We start from the raw sequence: 22,039 nt of genomic DNA, 5'->3' as shown, positions 1-22,039 counted from the left end.
GTCCCGCCCGCTAGCGTTGCGTTTCCCTCCTGCCCCGATAGCTCCGAGTCCATTGCCGCTGCCTGCTGCTCGCATGGATTCCCTTCCCGTGCGGGGGCGCACCGGTGGCCGAGCGGCCGCCTCCGCGAAAGTCCTTGCCCTCGTTTCGCTGCTTCTGGTCGCCGTCCAGGGCGCCAAGGCTCCTATTAGCGATGTCGACGTCGGAAGAGACGATAATACCCTTCTCTTGGTTCTCGCGTCCTCGGTCGGCGCATGGACCGTTGGAAGAGGTTGCACCGTGGGCTTCCTGTTCTTCCGCCTCGCTCTACCTCTTCTTCCTCCTACCACAGTAGTGAATCCTGCCTCGTCGGCCGACGACTCCATAGTCGACCGTGAGGTGTCTCTCGCCGACCGCGATCGTGCTTGTACGATTCCTGTGGCGACTCCAGTATCCGTGGCCGGGGGAATTGCCGCCGCTGGCAGTATTTTTTGCCGACATTCCTCCAACTTGCGGAGGATCAGGATCTTGAAATCTTCTAGTGGGTCTCGAGGTCCTGAACCACCGAATCTATCCGTTCCCTCGGTAAGCGTTTTTCGTGCATCACGTGTACTCCCCGACCCGTCGGGACAGCGGAGACGGCACGACGCTGACCAGGGGTGTTGGGGAGGTGGGGGAGGGGGACCCATGGCCATTCCCGCTGGGGCCCGAGGAGCATTTTCTTTCGTCCTCCTCGTAGAGGTGATCCCCACCTCTTGTCCTTTGCCGTCGATGTTACCAACTTTGGCTGTCCTCTCCGCGCGATCCCTGGTCAGCCGTTCCACCGTTTCTTGGAGACGACTGACCTCTTCCTCCAGAAAACGCACCCTCCTTCGCAGGTATGCGACGTCCTCCTCTTCCCGATCGTGGGTCGGTTCCGCTTCTTTCCCGGTCGCTTGTTTGCCGACCGGCCCGGTCCTCGCTTCGTCCCTCCGCATGCCGTCGCCGCCGTCGGCACCGCCGCGGATGGTAGAGGCGGCGGCGGCGGCGGCCACGGTGACAGCCTCGGCGTCGGTATCGGTGTCGATATCCGTCCCGCGCCTCACGCCCCTCTTCTTCCTTTTACCGGGAGCCGGAAGCAGAGCGGAGTCGGGATCCCCCGCGGGCGCGTCCCCCCGCCGTGTGCGACGTCCCACGCCTCCGCCGCGGCCGTTGGCGGCTGAGGCGATGTTTTCTGTAGACTCGGCAATCCTGCGGTACGACCGCTTGCCGAGCGTGCCCGCGACGGTCGAATAGGAAGAGCATGACGACATTTCGTCGTCGGATCTCAACCCCCCGCCGCCCCCGCGGTGCCGCCGCATCCCAGTCCGCGAAGGTCCCGGGCCGATAGCCAAAACGTCGGGTTCCTCCAACCCTCTCCGGGACTCCCCAGTTCGCGAGTCCCCTTCGCCAGACGCATGAGCGTGTCCAGGGGCCTGGCGGCTCACCCCCGGACGGCCACGGTTGCTCGATGACGACGCAGCGGGGCCCGCTTTACAACCCGCGGCTGCGCCGGTACTGGGGTATCCCTCCCCTGCACCGTAAACGATTTTTAGGTTCGTTTTCTTATCCATTGTTGAATTGTAATTGTATAAAATTGCCGAGGTCGTCAACAAGGGTTTCCATCCTGGTGCCACTCACTCTTTCGCACCCTGCCCCGGTCAAGGCCGGTGCAGGGTGACGGGGAGCCCCACAAGAAGGTGAGGTGAGTGGTCTTGGCGGATACGGGCCCACCAACTTCTCCGAGGTTCTCCGCACCGGATCGGCAAACTGGCGGGGGCCAAAGGCGCCGACCAGTCACCGTCCGGCTATAGGAGAACATCAGATTCATCGGGGTTTCCCAGGGCGTGGTCCTACGCCCTGAAAACCCGCAGCCACCTCGTGCTCCCCAGACAGACTCGCTGTCGTCGTAGTAACCCTCTGGTGTTGGCGGTTCGTACCCGCGGATCGCCCGGGAGGTGTTACGACCGCGTTGATGCCTCGACCTGTCGGCGTCCTGTTGGTACCGACTCTTTGTTAGAACGTAGAGTGTTCACTGACCGTGAAGACACTATGTAATTCGCTAATGAGACCTGACGAGAGAATGACTTTCCGTCACGATGATGCTGCAGAGGAAAACTATGATGGGGTGTGTATAAGGACACGGGATCATCGGATTCGTCGAGGAAATCCTTCGTTCGGAAAGTGAGGGAAATGGACGTTGCTGTTAATTGGTTAATTTCTATGTTGATGGTTAAAGAAGGATGCTAACCACCCTTGAGAGAGAGAGAGAGAGAGTTGCTAGCAGGAAGCGTCGTACGTGAGAAAAGCAGATTTCCCCTATCTTCCCGTAGTAGGTGATAGATTTAGGGGCTGCTAAAACTAAGACTATTTGTCAGTTTGAAGAAGCTTAGCTAAATAAATCCTAAGATTTAGAGCGCGTCCTTAGGCTAGCTGGAAATATACTATGAAGATATATCGACATCTGGCAATCATCTTGTCCGAAGAATGGGGTCTTTGTGTAGTGAGCCACAGCGCAGAAACCGTTGGAGGGTTTACTGTTGCGTGCCGCTACAACTATAGTTTTTTGAGGGGAGCTATACGATTACTCCATACCTCTGTTAGGTAAAACGTTCATCCCGTGACTGCAGCTACGTTTAGCGACTGGCTGTGTCACTTCGAGTCCAAGCTCATTGTCACAAATCTCGGGCAAACAGAATCGGATTAAATCGTAAACAATTACTTAAGTACGGCTTATGATAAGAATCTAGACTAAAGTATTGGGGTTTCCCAAGGATTCCAAAGAAAAGGCCCTGATGTCCTTTCATCTCCGATATATATAACATATATAGTATAACTATACCCGTATACATATATAATATATTGTATATCAACTTTATGTATTAACTTATTATTAATTTTTAATACTATATATCAATATTTATTATTAGGTATATATTCTTGTGCGCAATCGTGTTTAAGTATATCATACATAAACTTAAACATAAGAGTTCGTAACAAGATACGCTACTAATCAGTCAACTTCGTCAATATATAGCAAAAGAGTTATAAATATACAGAGCAAAGAAGGAAAGAAAGAAATATTCAATATAATAATAATTGCTGTTATTTATTAGTTATTAAAATATATTAGAAATGAAATAATCATAAACGTTTTTATGCTGCCGCAACCTTTGACATTTTCAGGTATATTCCATCAGCGGGTTGGAGAAGGAACAATTGCCTCTTCTCAGGTTTGTATACTTCGCGAGTCTTCTCACATACTTCGACCTTGAATTTCGACAAGATGGTGACCATTCCTACATCCAATTGTTTCATTGCCAATCGTATGCCTGAAAGAAATATTATTTGACATTGTTATTAAGATATTTGATATTATTATTATTATTATTATTATTAAGATCATTTGAAAATTATTGATTTCAAAATTCATAATTTAGGAACATTTTATTAGTTTTTTTTTATAAAAACGCTTCTTACCACTGCAGTGTCTTGGACCATCTCCAAATGGTAAGTGAGCCATTGCATGTCTGGTCTTAATATTTTCATCAGAAAATCTATCAGGATCGAACACTTCCGGATTTGGATAGATTTCTGGGTCGTTTTGAATTGCATAAACAGGTAGGAAGATTTGTTGACCCTTTGGTACGGTGACTTCTGTTCCTGAGAATGTGTAGGTTTCCATCGCTGTTCTTGACAGCCATTGGATTACTGGATACTTTCTTAAAGTTTCTATTAATAAATAAACAGTAGTTAGGTATAATGAATACACTTGGCCGTGGAAGATAATAATTTTTCAATTTTAGGTAGTAACTGGAAATTAAGAATTAAAAATTACGCATCAATGCATTAAAAATAATTTCAAATGAATTAGTAACAGACCCCATCATGAAATAACGTTTTAATGAAAACTGTAAGAATTACATATACCTAGTAGGCACGCATTTAGATATTTCATTTCGCATATTCCGTCATAAGTGATCTCCCCATTATATTTCTTTAAGACACTTTGGATTTCCTCTCGGAGTTTGTCTTGAACTGTTGGGTTCCATGCAAGTTCGTACAAAGCGTTGCTGATCGTCAATGAGGAATTTCCGAAGCCAGCAAGGAAGAAAAGTTGAGCCTGAGATGCCAGGAACAAACTATCCGCTTCTGTAAATAATATATTATAGTGACTGTATTTATTTGATGAATTTATTTACAATAATGAAACAGGAGAATACGACTATTTAGAGTTATTTCTTAATGTAGTAATGTAATACAACTAAAACAACTAAATTGGTATAACTAATCAATTTGCAATTCACAACTCACTACAATCGACAACTCGCAACTAACTAACTTTCCCCACCGAGTCATCCATTTATCGCAGTTTTCATACTCCCATCACATGCACATGTTCTGCAGCCGTCCATGACCAATGTTAGTCACGTACGCCTTTTCCATGTTCTTTTTTTTGTGCTTTACATACAATTTGTCCAGCAAATTTAGTAAATTTTTCTAACACTTTATTACTATATAACACGTGGATGGCTATCCCCAGTGGGATACCATTTTACATTTTGTCTATTATATTTCTTTATCGGTGGGATGTTTTGTTCTTAGCCTTCTTTTAATATGGGTTTTGCACGTTTTAGCAGCCAGCTGGTTTGGATGTGTTGTCGTTCTCTCCTTGTATTTTCTTGCGTACTTGCCGATTTCTTTTTTAACCGTTGGTATTTTTAGGTCCTTGCGTATATCCTCGTTTCTGACATACCATGGGGCGTTGACTATTGTTCTGAGTAACTTCGATTGTAGCGACTGTAGTTTATTTATGTGGTAACTTATGTGGGTCTTAGAGTAAGGACAAGTAATGATGTTTTATTTAGAGTTAAGTTTAGTTTAATAAGCGATACTCAATACAAAAACCGATTACAATATCGTCGTACGTCTTATTATCATACTCGATTCTCATCTTCCAGATTCATACTCTCCGGCTCCTCCACTTACACTCTCTGACTTCTCGACTCACACTGCGCGACTTCTCAACTCACACTCTGGCCGTTCTAGCATCCCTTTGTCTTTTCCTGGGCCCACCACGCACGTGTTCCGCAGACGCTCGTTGCCAGGGTCATGTAGGCCTTTTCTACAAAACTATACAATTGAAAAGACCGACGACACATTGATGGACCCGACGGCGCCTCGGCTCTCGCGACATTGTTCATGGTTAGCTTCATGTTTCTTAGGCCCTTTTCCATGATACTACATTTATATGACTCATTCCTGTTGTCACCCATAGTGGTATTCTGTACGTCCAGATTGGTTTTATTATCGTTTTGTAAATTTTTAGTTTATTTTCCACGCTGAGTTTAGAGTTTCGACTAATCAGCCAGTAAAGTCAGTCTTTTTATCCGTGTTTTGTCTATAATCGATTTAATATGTTGCTTGCATGTAAGTTGTGTGTCGAAATGGATTTAACTTGCATTGTTTGTGTTATGAGCGTGCCATTCAATTGGATATTTGATGGTTTCTGTTTTCGTAGTGTAAATGTAATATGGTTACATTTACTGGGGTTTGCTTTCATTTGTTTATCTTGCAACCATTCTTCTATCTTAGTGATATCCTCTTGTAGTAACGTGACTGCTGTTTCTGAATTAGTGTGCCTGACTAGTACAGCCGTATCGTCCACGAATGCCAATATTTTACTGTTGGTAGCTGTTGATATGTTGGCCGTGTATGGTGTATATAATATTGGTTCTAAGACGCTTCCTTGCGGTACACCTGCCTTGATGTCTTTAACTTCAGAATATGTGTCCTTTATTTTTACTACAAAGGTTCTATTGCTTAGGTATGAATTGAGTAAGTGGTGGATTTGTTCCGGGAAATGTTTTTTGATTGTTTGTAAGAGGCTTTCATGGTTCACTTTGTCAAATGCTTTCTCGATGTCCATGAAGAGGGCTGTACAGTATTGTTTCTTTTCCATTGCTAGTAAAATTTCGTTGACAAGATCGTGCATTTGCTCTGTCATGTTTGTGTTTGTTTCTGAATCCTAATTGGTGATGTGGTATTAATTTTGCTTTCTCTATTGTTGGTTTAGACATATTATTTTCTCTAGTATTTTGGAAAACACAGGAAGTAGTGATATTGGCCTGTAAGATGCAGTATGGTGTGGGTCTTTGCCTGGCTTAGGTAACATTATTATGATCTGTACTAGCATCCATAAATTAGGAAAGTATTGTTGAATATTATTGTGATTAAACGTATTGTTTTTAGGGGTAGGTTTTTCAAGATTTACCATAATTTCTTGTGCTGCTATATAAGGTATGGTGTAGTGTTAGTTGGAGTACTGCTATTTTGCGCATCTTCGTCTGAATAACATGTGTTTTTACTGTTGTTAATATTATATGGAGTAAATGTGTTACAAAGGTGGTTGAAGTATTCTGCAGCTTGCTTTTAGTTGCTTCTGGTCCATGTATTTCCTGCTTTTCTGATTGCTGGGATTAGTTTTATTGGCTTCTTTATTTTGTTCGTGGCTTTCCATAGAGAATAGTTGGCATTATCGTGCGCAGAGAGTGTTTCTATGAATTTTGAGAATTCGTTATTATTATGATCTTTTATTTCACCTTTTATTTCCTTTGCGAGTTTGTTTACATGTTTTTTCTTTTCACGTTTTCTCTGTTTTTACCATTTTGCTTTCGCAGTTCTGCCTGAGCAGCCGAGCCAAACGGGCGTGTAAAACAGTGTTTCAGAGAAAGTGCTGCAAGTGGGGAAAAGAAAGTTACGAACGTCAACGCCCATAGCCAAATGGTGGAAATCCGTGTCTTCTACTAAGAAGATTATAAGCAAAACCAGAATACAAAATCATATCCCACCGATAAAAATAATTAGTAAAGACGAAACATACTACATAAATAAAACAACAAACATTTCAAAACCAAGCCAACCAATAAATGAAGAACAGGAATGCTCAGCTACAAACGAAGTTGAACCAATACCAAACAATGAAAAGAATAAAACCAGTAACGAACTAACCCACCAGGATGAAAGCTGGAAGGTGGCAAGTTATAACAAAACACGAAAAATAACAGGAAATCTAGATACAGAAAAGCAGCGATGGCTGCAAGAATTACCATTAAGAAACTCCTTCAGCTCACTAACGGAAGAAATAGACGATGACTCAACAAGCAAAATCACAACTCAACCAACACACACTACAAAACCACCACCAATATTTGTCGAGGCCCAGATAATAGACCCGCTTATTGATCGACTAAACAATATGGTTGGAAAGAAAAACTACTCAATAAAACAAACAAAACTAGAACAGATAAAAATTCAAACAAACACCCCAGAAAATTATAGGACAGTGATAAAAGAATTAAAAGAAAAAAACGCTATATACCACACGTACCAGCTCAAAACGGAAAGGAGCTACAAAATAGTTATAAGAGGATTACATCCAAAAATTAACACAAAAAAAATTAAGTGACGAATTAGCAAAAATTGGCCATCAAACAAGAACAATAAACAATATGATAAGATACGAAACGAAGCAACCATTACCATTATTACTAATAGAACTTGAACCCTGAATCAATAACAAGGAAATTTGTGAAATCAAAAAAATTCTGAACACAATAGTAACAGTGGAACCACCACGCTACAAAAAAGATATACCACAATGCATGCGGTGCCAACAATACGGACACACTAAAAATTATTGTAACAGAAGCCCGGCATGTGTTAAATGTGCTAAAAACCATCTAACAGCACACTGTCCCTACATAGGGAAAATAAACGAAGTTAAATGTTACAACTGTAACGGAAACCACCCAGCCAGCTATAAAGGATGTGAAATCAGGAAACAACGGAGATATTAGGAAAAATGGTAAGTGAGCTAAACACAATACTAAGGCAACAAGTACAACAAACAACAGACATGTTACAACTACTCACAAACTTGCTAAGTAAAAAATAGAGATGGACATGTTGAAAATAGTAGCCTGGATCTCCAATGGCTTGCAACACGAGCCCACGAAACTAAAACATTTTTGTATGTCGGAGATGTAGGGATTACGGGCCTTTCTTTTGGAACTTTCTTCTAAACTGTTTGTTTGTAAACTGTTCATTATAACATTATAACAGTGGGCTTGGGGTCGAGGTGACACAACTGGTCACTGAACGTAGCCACGGTCACGGGATGAACGTTTTACTTAACAGTACAAGTACCAATATTGAGGGACACACGTTGTATTAACAAACAAGCCCCGAGGCGGGAACAATGACGGCTCTACGCGAGTCTGCCTAGAAACGGCGCCTGGAATTTTGTTGATAACCCCGATCAATATGCAATTGACAAGTGTGATCGTATCAGACTTTTATTCTTATGATCACCTTGGAGAGTTTACTAACAACGTCAGTCTGGCAGTCTGAAAAATACCATACGTCACAGCAAACGTCATTTTGAGTATCAAAGCATATCCAATTGTACAAAAAGTTGTTCCGTTGACCGTGGATTCGTTAAAACCCAAGAACATTGTCTTTACTTTAAGAGTGTTATATAATCACGTTTAATTGTTAAACTCTGTAAAACAGCACTTGTACATATCTCTGTAAATATAAACCTCTTTGAACAACTACAATGGCTTGTCCTAATGAAGATACGCAACGCGCCTCAAGAACCAGCGCCAACTTGACAAACCCGACATACCCGATATGTATAAAAATAATGTTGATATACTACTTGTCTCAGAAACACATTTCACTCTAAGAAGTTACATGAAAATACCGTACTACACCATCTACGACACCGAACACCCCTCAGGTAAAGCACATGGAGGAACTGCAGTAATAATAAAAAAAGACATCAAGCATCACCTACATAGTCAAACAAATCAAGAACACTTACAAGCAACCACTGTCACAATATACACCAATGACAATTACTTCCAGATATCAGCATTTCGAAGCACCTACAAAATATATTTTCACCGTACGAAATTAATAACAGCATCCCCAGATGGCAAACAAATGAAGAAGTGGAAAATGCCAGCAACACAACTGATAAACGCTGCACCATACTCAGCGCAACAGCGCAAGAAGTTACAAACTTAATTAAGGCAACAAAGACAAGTAAAGCACCAGGGTTTGACTTGATCAATGGAAAAATCTTAAAAAACCTTCCCCCAAAGGCAATAAGATTAACAACGATAATATTCAACGCAATTCTAAGAATACAGTACTTTCCTGCACTATGCAAAATAGCACAGATCGTAATGTTACCCAAACCAAACAAAAAACCACATCTAACTGCATCCTACAGGCCAATATCATTACTACCTGCGTTTTCCAAATTACTAGAAATAATAATATATAATCGTCTAAAATCAACAATAGAAAAAGAAAAGCTAATACCGAACCATCAATTTGGATTCAGGAATAAACACTCCACAATAGAACAAATGCACAGACTCGCCAATGAAATCTTACAGGCGTTGGAAACAAAACAATATTGCACGGCACTCTTCGTGGACATCGAAAAAGCATTTGACAAAGTTAACCATGAAAAACTTCTTCAAACATTCAAAAAGCAATTTCCAGAACAAATCTACAAACTACTCAAATCTTACTTAAACAATAGAACCTTTGTAGTAAAAATAAATGATGCATATTCTGAAATTAAGGATATCAAGGCAGGAGTACCGCAAGGAAGCGTCCTAGGACCAATACTATACACACTATATACGGCAGGCATATCAACAACTGTCAACAGTAAAATACTAACGTTCGCGGACGATACAGCCATACTAGTGAGGCACGTAAATCCAGAAACGGCAGCCGCACTACTACAAGAACACATTACAAAAATAGAAAAGTGGCTGCAAAACAAACAAATAAAAGCGAACACCAGTAAGTGCAATCACATAACATTTACACTTAGAAAAGGAAAAACACCAGATATCCAACTTGTTGAGGTTATTCGATGTATAACCTTAGATGTAGAGAAAACTAGTGGATAAATTGTAAGGCAGAAAATATATTTAAATATAAATGTAATTATAAGTAAGAATACAATTTGAGCTGGTCCAGATCCGCACGCTAGCTGTGTTACCCAATAACTGAAAAAACGCCGAAGCCAACGTCGCTTGTCTACTGTTTGTGGTCTGACTTCGTCGCAGTCTTTTGTCTACGCGCTGTCGATGGCTTCAGTGCTTGAGAAATTAAAAAGACCAGATGTAGAGTTTTCTTATAAGTGGTGACCACTTCAACACCCTCCCTAAAACTCTACATCTCCACAAACAATTATCTCAAATTTACAAATTATCTCTTAATATTTTTCTAACTCTTGTCGTAAATATCTGAAAATCAATTTGTCAATGCCTTCACAAGTACATTTGCCAGACGCCTTTCTCTTTTTCATTCAAATTAATTTATTACAAAAAATACTAGAAGACTAAACAGATCATGTAGAGTTTTTCTTTTTTTTTTTTTTTTTAGAAGTGACAACCACTTCGACACCCTCCCTAAAAACTCTACATGTCTACAAACAATTACCTCTTAATATCCTTTTTATTTTTCAAACCTAACTTTTGCCTTAAATATTCCAATCTTGGTTTTGGCAACGCCTTTGTACATATATCTGCCAGTTGCTCTTCGCTTGTTACATACGTTACATCAATTTCGCCTCTATTGTATAAATCTCGCAAGAAATGATATCTTACGTCAATATGCTTACTTCTTTGATGGAATTCTGGATTCTTAATTAATTTCACGGCACTAGTATTGTCTACACATAGCATATACTTAAGGATCTCTATTTTACATTCAAGAAATATTTTCTTTAGCCACATAATTTCTTTCGCTCCTGAGGCTGCACTGACATACTCAGCTTCGGTCGTAGATAGGGCTATACATTGTTGTCGCTTACATTGCCATGTGATGGCCGCATTCGCATACTTACATACAACGCCTGATGTCGACTTTCTTGTTTCTTTGTCGCCTGCATAGTCAGCATCGCTAAAGGTTTCGAGACTGCCTGCTTTTGTATATAAGAGTCCCATGTCCGCGGTCCCTTTTATGTAGCGCAAAATTCGTTTGACTAATTTCCACTGATACTGGTTTGGATTCTCTAAATGTCTCGCCGCTATATTTATTGCAAAACTAATATCTGGCCTACTTACGGTTTGTAAAAACATTAAGTTCCCTACGGCTTCTCTGTATGGTGCGTTACAATCATTATTGCCTATGTTACTTTCGTTCCAATTAGTCTCGATAGGTGTAGAAACACTGTTTGCCTCATTCATATTAAATTTTTCTAATATGTTTTCGATATATCTACTCTGATGAATGAATATTGAACCATCTTTTAATCTATTAATTTCAAGTCCAAGAAAACTCTTGACTTCTTTCGAACTCGTAATTTTGAATTCTTTATTTAAATCATCAAAAAATTTATCAATTAGAGATTCGTCTGAAGCTGCTACCAGTCCATCGTCTACGTATATGGTCATCAACATTAATTTGTCGTCTTCTGTATAAATATAAAAACAAGGATCTGCGTTACTCTGATAAAATTTTAAGTTTGAAATATATTTTGTGAAACGTTCCGTCCAACATCTTGGAGACTGCTTTAAGCCATATAGGCTTTTTAGCAATTTACAAACGCGATTCGTACCATCATCATAACCTTTAGGTTGTTTCATATAAATATCTTCTTTCAGACTTCCATATAAAAATGCGGTTGTAATGTCAAACTGTCCGAGGTGCAAATTATTTTTGGCTGCAATACTGAGCATTAATCTAATTGTATCAAACCGAGCAACGGGACTATAGGTTTCCTTATAATCTATGCCTTCCTTTTGTGAACACCCTTTTATTACAAGTCGCGCTTTGTATCGTTCTGAATTGTCCGGATTTAGCTTTACCGTTAAAACCCACCTATTACTAAGTACCTTCTGATCTTTAGGTTTTTCTACAAGAATCCACGTCTTATTTTCATGGTGCGATTTCATTTCATCGTTCATAGCCGTTTCCCATAACTCTTTCTTTTCGGAACTCATCGCTTCGTTAAAATCCACCGGTAATTTTTCCGCTACGTACGTTAATGGGCTACCATAAAAGTCGGTTCGTTTGATCTTAGCTCTATCTCTCAATTGTCTCACATTGTCGCTAGTTTCAGGAGATTGTTTTTCATGTTCACTCTCTGCACTTTCATACGTACATGCTCTATCGCTCTGCGCACACACATCTTCGCGCTCGACAATTTTCGGTAAACTTAAATTAATAAATTTCGCACTTTCTAGTTCGGGCTTAAATATTACGTCACGGCTTAATATAACATTTCTTACTGTCGGCACATACACTCGATACCCTCGTCCGTCATCTAGATAGCCTACCAAATATCCTTTGTTCGCCTTTTTGTCAAGTTTTTTTCTCTTCTCCGCAGGTATGTGTGCAAAGCACTCAGTACCGAAAACCCTAAACTTTTCTAAATTTGGCGGTTTCCCGTACCACAGTTCATACGGTGTTTTCTTGTCTTGTCTTGTCGGCCCGGTCTTATTTATGACATGTACTGCTGTGTTCATGGCTTCGGCCCATAAAAACAGCGGTAGATTTGGTTTTGAATATAGCATCGATCGGCCTGCCTCTACTATTGTTCTATTTTCCCTTTCTGCGACACCATTCTGTTCAGGAGTGTATGGGACGTTAATTGTGTGCCTAATTCCCTGACTTCTTAAAAATTCTTTAACTTCTTTATTTTTGAACTCTTTCCCTCCATCACTATGAATTTCTTTAATCTTATCGTTGAATTGATTCTCAACTTCTAGGCAAAAAGTTTTTAATTTTTCGATTACTTCAGACTTATGTCGTAAGAAGTAAATCTTTGTGAATTTTGAAAAATCATCCTTAAATGCAAGAAAATACAGTTTCTTGCCTAATGACTCGACTTCCATAGGTCCACATACATCCGTATAAATAATTTCGCGAGGTTTAGTCGCACGATTGATTTTCTCATGAAAACTCGATCTATGCTGTTTCCCGTACGCGCAACCTTCACAGAAAAAGCTACTATCCTCCACGACTTTCATATTCGAATTTTTTAAAAAACTTTTAACATGTCTGATGTTTTGATGACATAGCCGTTCGTGCCATAACTGCAATGTGTCCGCGTTTGACTCTGCTCTATTGCTAAAATTACAAACTGACGGTGTGATAACTCGCATATCTATTTTATACAAATTTCCGATAACAGAACCTTTTGCTATTATTTTCTGGTTTTGTAAAAACATACAATTGGTCCCTTCCTTTAAAACACAGAAATCTATGCCCCTTCTCGCAACAGATCTAATGGAAAATAGGTTTCTTTTCATACCTGGTACGTACAGAACATCGTTCATTGTACATGTTACCCATTTGCCGTCCACAAGAGTCTCTACTTTGATTTTTCCTTTGCCGCACGCATCCATGAACGTACCATCGCCGATCTCTATCTTCACCGTGTTATCGAATTCTTCAAAGACGCTGAACCATTCCCGTCGTCCTGTCATATGATCCGTAGCTCCTGAGTCGATTATCCAAACATCAGGGTTTGCCGCTTGTATCGCTGAGGTGCTTCCTAATAGACCAATTCCGCTGTGATCACGATTTTGATTTCTAGGTTCCTGGCTGTTTCTACTGTTGCTTCTTTTATTATTTTTAAAACAATTTTTACTGGTGTGGCCTTTCCTTTTGCATATAAAGCATCTAAAGCAATCCTTCTTTAGATGGCCAACTTTTCCACAATTGAAGCAGCTTGGTCCTTGTTTCTCGTATTCACATTTGCTTGACTGTTTCTGCTGTTCCCTTTTATAATTGTTACTCTTTGTTACCAGCGCCACCGATGTTTCCTGGTCGTCTTTCTTCCATCTGGTTTCTTCTGTCATCAGCCTGGTACTAAGCCTGTCTAGGGTCTTCTTTCCTTCTTCCACCGAATCCCACGCACTGTGAAAATGGTCAAATTTTTTTGGTAACACCGATAAAATGCGTGTTATCAGCATTTTCTCGCCAATTTCACTCCCAAGGGCTTTCATCTTCGCCGCTATCAATTCCAACTTTGATAGGTTGTAGGCGACATTTTCAGATTCTTCCCATTTAAAATCGAAGAACTGCTTCTGGACCATATTTAGATTCTCATCTGACTTCATGTCATATACTGTATTCAATTTTTTCCACATTTCATGTGCTGTTGTGCAACATAAAAGAAGATCCAACGGTTTCTTTCCTACTGAAGTCACGATTAATTTTCTCGCTAACCGATCTGCCTTCAAAAATCTTTCACGAGCGATTTCTTTCTCCGCGCTGTTACCTGGATGACACAGATTCCCTTCACACACGTTGATCAGGTCGTCATCTTCCTCCAAAAGTGTACGCATAACAAAACGCCACTGGAGCCAGTTTTCTTCGCCGCGTAACATCTCGATCTTCGCACTTGCTGATTCCATTTTTAGCACTATCCCTTACTTCACTAAGCACAACACTTTAACAATTTATTCACTTTACGTTGCTGCCTTGCAATTTACAGCTCTGGGCCCATAACCTGTTGAGGTTATTCGATGTATAACCTTAGATGTAGAGAAAACTAGTGGATAAATTGTAAGGCAGAAAATATATTTAAATATAAATGTAATTATAAGTAAGAATACAATTTGAGCTGGTCCAGATCCGCACGCTAGCTGTGTTACCCAATAACTGAAAAAACGCCGAAGCCAACGTCGCTTGTCTACTGTTTGTGGTCTGACTTCGTCGCAGTCTTTTGTCTACGCGCTGTCGATGGCTTCAGTGCTTGAGAAACTAAAAAGACCAGATGTAGAGTTTTCTTATAAGTGGTGACCACTTCAACACAACTGAACGACGCCCGCATAGCACAAACAAATAGTTAACGCTCCATGGTACGTCAGAAATGAAGACTTACGAAAAGATTTAAAAATTCCAACAGTCAAAGAGGAAATCGCTAGATATGCAAAAAAGTATAAAGAGAGACTTGTAACACACCCAAACCAGATGGTTGTTGAAACGAATAAAACCATAATAGAAAGAAGACTGAAGAAGAAACATCCCGCAGACCTCACAATAGAAATAAAATAAACAACTTGGAAGATGGAACCCCGCTGGGGGTAACCACCCACATGTTACATTATTATACCACTAAGCCACTAATTATTATACCACTAATAAATAAAAAAAAGAAGTCTCCCGCTGCGATGTATTTGCACCTAAGGATTAAAAGTACTCTTCCCATTTCTGTAACGTCACTTTGTGTCGCGGTATACATACACTGCTGACATTTGCAAGTAATTGTCATTAATTTGTATTTTAACGGTGGTTGCTTGAACGTGTCCCTGACTGATTTGGCTGTGTACCATAAGTGGTGTTTGATATCGTTTTTTATTATCACTGCGTCCCCTCCGTGTGCTTTTCTTAAGGGGGTGTCCTGAATTAGAATGTTCTAAAACAGCGTCTTTTTGTGATTTTTTTTAGAAAGGAAAGAAAGAAACGAAGTTATTGAATTTTGAGGTATGGTTTTATAATAAATATATTAACGAATGCAAAAAATTTTTTTTTAAGTAAAAAAAATTATAACAGATTTCTAAGCCCCTTTCATGGGCTGCAATTTTCAATCAGCGTAAAAGATCCACCTCGTACAATAAAAGCAGCTTTTATTGCGATACAGTTCTGAATATTTTTAAAAATATTTTAAATCCTTGTAAATCAAATAATAAGAAATTTATAATATAAATATGTCGGGAATGAAAGGACATCGGAGCCTTCTCTCTGGAACTTCGGGAAAACCCCTTAACACCGTAATCTAGATTCTACCATAGGCGTAATTAAACAATTGTCTTTATTCAATCCGATTGTATTTGTTCGAGATTTGTGATAATGAGCTTGGGCTCGAGGCGACAACCAGTCGCCGAACATAGCCGCGGTCACGGGATGAACGTTTTGTCTAACAAAGGTATCGAGTAATAGTATAGCCCTTCTTAAAAAGAAATAGTTGTAGCGGCACTCGACAGTAAACATTACAACAGTTTCTGTCCCGTGTACATCACAGTTTTCCTCTGCAGCATCATCGCGACGGAAAGTCATTCTATCGTGAGGTCGTATTAGCGAATTACATAGCGTCTTTACGCTCGGTGGATATTCCACGTTTTCACAAATAGTTAGTTTAGTAATACTTGCACCGTAGCCAAGCAAGTCGAGTACGACTTGGGCTTTAGAAGAAAGCGCATTCTGTTATCCCGTTGACCGTGGTTCCGTTATTGAACCTAGGATCATTGTCATTAGCTTCTCGAGTATCTAATTACCACGGTTACTTGTCAAATTCTGCAATAACCGTCTTTGCACTAGTCAATGTCTTCTCTATTGCATAACAACAATGTGTAATCCAAATGAAAATTCGTTTCACGCCCCTAACCCTAATCATAATTTGAACCCGACAAATATAATTCCTCATCTTCTTTCTCTTCCTCCCTCTCTCTCTCTCTCTCTCTCTCTCTCTCTCTCGCTCTTTATCTCTTTCAGCTTTTTCTTCTTATAATTAATATTATAATACACTAATTCTAAACAATAATATATGAAAGATTATCAAAATTTAAAACTTAGTTTTTATTATATAATCTTCAGATACTTCAAGTCATACTAGCACATAATAAAAAATCAGTGTCTCATTTACTCTATACTTTACCAAATTTGTATGGATTCTGCATAAATAATTATGCACATATTTGCAAACTTGTTTAAAAGCATTTAAACTTACATCGAAGATGAAGACAAAAATACAATTTTTTATACAAAAACAATTTTAATCTTTTTTCTTACCTTTAAGGTTAATTTTCTCAGGGTGTTGTCTCAAATCTGCCAAAATATCGATAACATCTTTTTTGTGAACATTATTCTGAATTCTGTATTCCATAGCTTCTCTGGTGGCTGTTTCGAAGAAATTGATAACATCATGATCAGTGAATAAGCGACCAAAAATTCTGAATAGGAATGGATATTCCCTCAATCTATCCGTGAGAAATTGTCCGGTGTTTGCTGCAAGAGCTTTCTTTCCCATTTTACGAAACTGACAGTTCTCATCCGTTATAGCATTCGTTTGGATACTAAACGCGCAAGCAGCGATCACGTCAATGGTGAATTTCGCGGCGGTATCACGAAATTCAATCGGCTCGCCCTTTTCTGCTAATTTCTCTAGGTACTTGTCATAAGTGTTCGCACAGTCTGTCATCAAGTGGAACATTTCCTTTAGCTTTCCTGACGAGAAGAAGGGTGAAAGTTGGATTCTTAGTGGTCTCCATCTTTCTGCTTCCAGCCTGAAGATTTGCTCAGATAATGGCTCGACCTGTAAAATTATAAGAATTTTACCTGTGTGTTATATGTGGTATTAAAGATAAGCCGGAAACAATTTTAATACAATTATATAGGTTATAGTTATAAATAAATACATTATTATACGAATACTCAGCGGCTACAATGCGGGTACCGCAGGTTTCTTTTTTTTTTTTAATTGTTTACATTCACAATTTGTCCAACTTGGACATTTGGTAGAATTTTTTAGGTATTTGATTATCATGTGAATGGCTACCCCCAGCGGGATACCATCTTCGTGTTTGTTAGGTTGTGTCCTTTGTGAGATCTGCTGGGTGTTTCTTTTTCAGTCTTCCATCCATGTTTGAGGTGTTGATCTTTTCCACAGCAAGCCGGTTTGAGTGTGTTCCTATTGTTTCTTTATATTTTCCTGCGTGTCTTCTAATTTCCTCTTTGACCGTTGGTACTCCCGGATCCTTCTGTATATCCTCGTTTCTAACGTACCATGGGGCGTTTACTATTGTTCTAAGAATTTTAGCTTGTACTGTCTCTATTTTGTTTATATGGTTCATTGCTGCTGACCCCCATAGTGGTATTCCGTACGTCCAAATTGGTTTTATGATCATTTTGTATATTTTTAATTTATTTTCTATACTTAGTTTGGATATTCGACTTGTTGCCAATGCATTTGCCTCCTTGCCGTTTGTATTTTGTCTGTTATTGATTTGATATGCTGTTTCCATGCGAGTTGTGTATCTATGTGGAGTCCTAGGTATTTGACTTGCCTTGTTGGTATTATGTGCGTGCCGTTAAGAAAGATGTTTGGTGGTATCTGTTTTCGCAGTGTGAATGTAATATGGTTGCATTTATTTGTTTAACTTGAAGACACTTTTATTCTTTGTGATATGTTCTTGTAGTAATGTGACTGCTGTTACGGGGTTAGTGTGCCTGACTAGTATGGCTGTATCGTCCGCGAACGTTAGTATTTTACTGTTGACAGTTGTTGGTATGCCTGCCGTATATAGTGTGTATAGTATTGGTCCTAGGACGCTTCCTTGCGGTACTCCTGCCTTGATATCCTTAATTTCAGAATATGCATCATTTATTTTTACTACAAAGGTTCTATTGTTTAAGTAAGATTTGAGTAGTTTGTAGATTTGTTCTGGAAATTGCTTTTTGAATGTTTGAAGAAGTTTCTCATGGTTAACTTTGTCAAATGCTTTTTCGATGTCCACGAAGAGTGCCGTGCAATATTGTTTTGTTTCCAACGCCTGTAAGATTTCATTGGCGAGTCTGTGCATTTGTTCTATTGTGGAGTGTTTATTCCTGAATCCAAATTGATGGTTCGGTATTAGCTTTTCTTTTTCTATTGTTGGTTTTAGACGATTATATATTATTATTTCTAGTAATTTGGAAAACACAGGTAGTAATGATATTGGCCTGTAGGATGCAGTTAGATGTGGGTTTTTGTTTGGTTTGGGTAACATTACGATCTGTGCTATTTTCCATAGTGCAGGAAAGTACTGTATTCTTAGAATTGCGTTGAATATTATCGTTGTTAATCTTATTGCCTTTGGGGGAAGGTTTTTTAAGATTTTTCCATTGATCAAGTCAAACCCTGGTGCTTTACTTGTCTTTGTTGCCTTAATTAAGTTCGTAACTTCTTGCGCTGTTGTGCTGAGTATGGTGCAGCGTTTATCAGTTGTGTTGCTGGCATTTTCCACTTCTTCATTTGTTTGCCATTTGGGGATGCTGTTATTAATTTCGTACGGTGAAAATATATTTTGTAGGTACTTCGAAAATTCTTCTGCCTGCTTTTCGTTGCTTCTGGCCCATGTGTTGTCCATTTTTCTGATTGCTGGGATTGATTTTATTGTTTTCTTAACTTTGTTAGTGACTTTCCATAGGGAGTAGTTGGTATTCTCATGCGCGGATAGTGATTCGATGAATTTTGAGAATTCTTTATTATGATGTTCCCTTATTTTATTTTTTAATTCCTTTGTAAGTTTATTTACGTTTTTCTTGTTTTCTCGTGTTCTCTGTTTTTGCCATTGAAGCACTGCTTTACACGTCCGTTTAGCTCGGCTGCTCGAGCAGAACTCGGTACCACAAGTAACGCGATTACGACAAGAATTAAAATGATTCTGGTATAATCGGACATTCCCATTTGATACTATAAATTATAAAAAATTATAGGTTGAATCAAAATCAAAATTAAAGGTAAATCTTTGTTAATTTTTGCTAACAATAGGAAGCATTTTGTACTTTTATAGATTTTGCACTTTTGTAAATAAACGTTAAAATGTACCTATTATGGTTAAAGAAAATACTCTTACATAAGATATTGATATTTAGTTGATGTTATGTAATAGACGAACCAACATCATAACAATGTCGCAATTGATAAATTTCGTATAAGTAGATATGCCCGGTTCATCGTTATTACAAGAATTTCAACAAACGCACGGATACAAAGTTTAATATCTACAAAGATATAAACTAGTATCTAATAAACCTTGAGTTGTTGATAGCTTTAATTTAGATAATTTAATTTATATTACGATAAATTAATGAATGTTTTGACAAAAATAATTATTTGCATTAAAGTTTTAAGTAATTTCATTATACAACTTTGATATAAATCTAGTAATTGTTTTAAATGACAAATAGTGGTTTCAATTATAATACCTAACTGCTTCCGATTTCTGGGTACGTGTACTTGGATAATACTTTTTTACTATAAAGTAATAATATTACAATATAAATGCTAATACAAATAATTGTTAAAAATAATGTATAACACTAATAATTTGTTAAAAATAATATAGTGAATGTGTATTCATTTGTGAATACTGAATTCTAAATTCAGTGGTGGGAAATTTTTTCTCTTTGAAGCTACTATTTAATTTACGTATCTTTGCACATTACTTATGTAAATTATAAAAGTTGTTTATTCGTATCGTTAATATGAACAAACACATCGTTTGTTTTCACTTATTCATCATTTCGTAGCAAAACATAGTAATAAGTCTGTGGAATTTACAATTTATAACAAGCTAATATATCTAACAAATAAAGATTCGGTTAAAAACACAATGTAAAAAATCATTATAGTCGCATTTCTGACTATAAGGTACGGAATTTGCAATCAACGGATCATAACAGATAAAGTATAATCACACGTAAAAAAAAAAAATATTGAACTTTGTACCTTATTTACCAATAGCTTATTTATAAAAATAATGATGTATTTCAATTTGTGTGGGAAATTTTATTTCATTTCGTTCTAATTTAAAATAACGTGAACGCCAACTCATTCAAGCTGTGAATAAGTGGCTCACATAATAATAGTTGCAGGTGCTATAGCAATTGAACGCGATTTCTATTAATACAATTATTGCAAAGCGTAATAAATACCAATAAATACCAATAAATATAAGAATAAAGTACCTCAATATTTTAGCTAATAAAGCTAATCAACTTTGGTAAATAACACGGAATAAAAGTACAGTCACGCTGTAAAACTTTACATATCGAATTTATGATTTCCTTGCCTGTCTATAGGCTATTATTATGTAATTCAGCTCATATCTTAGTCTCTATTTTTCATATGAATTAGAACGATTGCAAGAAATAAGACCGGAAAAATTGGACAAAACATTGAAACAACAAAAGTTTCAAATACGGTTTTAATATTCCGAACTTCTGTCTTACTTTGGTTTGTTTTTCCAAAATTTGTTTCACCAGCTATCAAACATACTGTATATTTGACTATTTTTATTTGCTCATTCTGGAACAAAATTTATTTAATAACTACAACACCTTTATTAGAAAGAGCAATTTTCCAATAAACCCAATTATAATATGGCACGTAAAATTTCAATTACTTCATAAGATGTATATATCAATTATCATAATAATAATAAAATTAATGATTTGTTTCAGTAAAACATAAAATGTTAATACATATACCTCTCGTACGGCGCCATGCGTTCTTTGAGCAAACTTGTTAAAATCTTTAATAAGAACATCCTTGATCAAATCTAGATCTCTTAATACTAACAGCGGTTCGTGACCTCCGTAGACTCCAACCATCGGTTCATCTCTAAATTCATTGTAGGCTTTTTGGAAACAGTCCATAGTCGAATCCTTTCCCAGAAGCACATCTTTGAAATTACCCAAAAACGGAAGAGGTTTTGGTCCTTTGACACCACGTTTTCGCCAGTAGTTTAACTTTATCAAAGAATAGTAATAAAGCAGGACGAATACAGTGACAATAAATCCAATGGTCTCTATCATTAGCCAAGACATGATGATTTTGTTAAATTCTAATTTTTATCAAGTTGAAAGAAATTTTGCACAAGCACAAAGTCGATTCCCGAAAGGAATCTGTAAAATTAACTTTTTCCCAGTTACTATGCTTTCTTTGATGCTTCACTGTCTCGGTCTATTCGACGAAATCCCGAAGAATGTGGATATGCTAATATAATTTGCGTCTTAAATACACCCAAATGTCGAAGTTTATCGAAATGTACGATATGCCTGTCTAAAGATGTATTCTGAATTTCGATAGCGCTGCGCCGCGTCGTAAAAACGTCGTTTCAGAATCTTTCTCAGATCACAAACCTCTCTATGTTGTCGTGCAAACAATACTTGCTATATTCTATGCAGAAACGCGACAAAACAGACAATGTAATTGATAACGTGATCGAAATCGAG

At 38.4% G+C, this 22,039-nt stretch overlaps 1 protein-coding gene across 1 annotated transcript; it reads right to left on the bottom strand.

Moving 5' to 3' along the window:
* Positions 1-3,085: 3,085 nt before the first annotated feature.
* Positions 3,086-21,773, bottom strand: LOC138185901 (cytochrome P450 6B1). The gene is made up of 5 exons (XM_069125242.1): positions 21,293-21,773; positions 16,832-17,354; positions 3,926-4,147; positions 3,476-3,727; positions 3,086-3,327 (listed from the first exon to the last, which is right to left on the bottom strand). Exons 1-5 carry the CDS (start codon positions 21,629-21,631, stop codon positions 3,152-3,154), a joined length of 1,512 nt encoding a protein of 503 aa, XP_068981343.1. The 5' UTR covers positions 21,632-21,773; the 3' UTR covers positions 3,086-3,151.
* Positions 21,774-22,039: the final 266 nt, after the last annotated feature.

Source organism: Bombus flavifrons, chromosome 13 (genome assembly GCF_040668555.2).
Source record: "Bombus flavifrons isolate JBK064 chromosome 13, iyBomFlav1_principal, whole genome shotgun sequence".
Taxonomy (NCBI): Eukaryota; Metazoa; Arthropoda; class Insecta; order Hymenoptera; family Apidae; genus Bombus; species Bombus flavifrons.
Note: the sequence above shows the minus strand (reverse complement) of the source record. Positions and strands in the feature narration are given on the sequence as shown.

Bases quoted from the DNA above. Each gene is read 5' to 3' on its own strand.
- LOC138185901 (XM_069125242.1), bottom strand. From the start codon at position 21,631: ATGTCTTGGCTAATGATAGAGACCATTGGATTTATTGTCACTGTATTC. The intron at 4,148-16,831 runs GTAAGAAAAAAG...TATTATTTACAG, and splicing joins TGAGAAAATTAACCTTAAAG to AAGCGGATAGTTTGTTCCTG. The intron at 3,328-3,475 runs GTAAGAAGCGTT...TATTTCTTTCAG, and splicing joins TGGTCCAAGACACTGCAGTG to GCATACGATTGGCAATGAAA.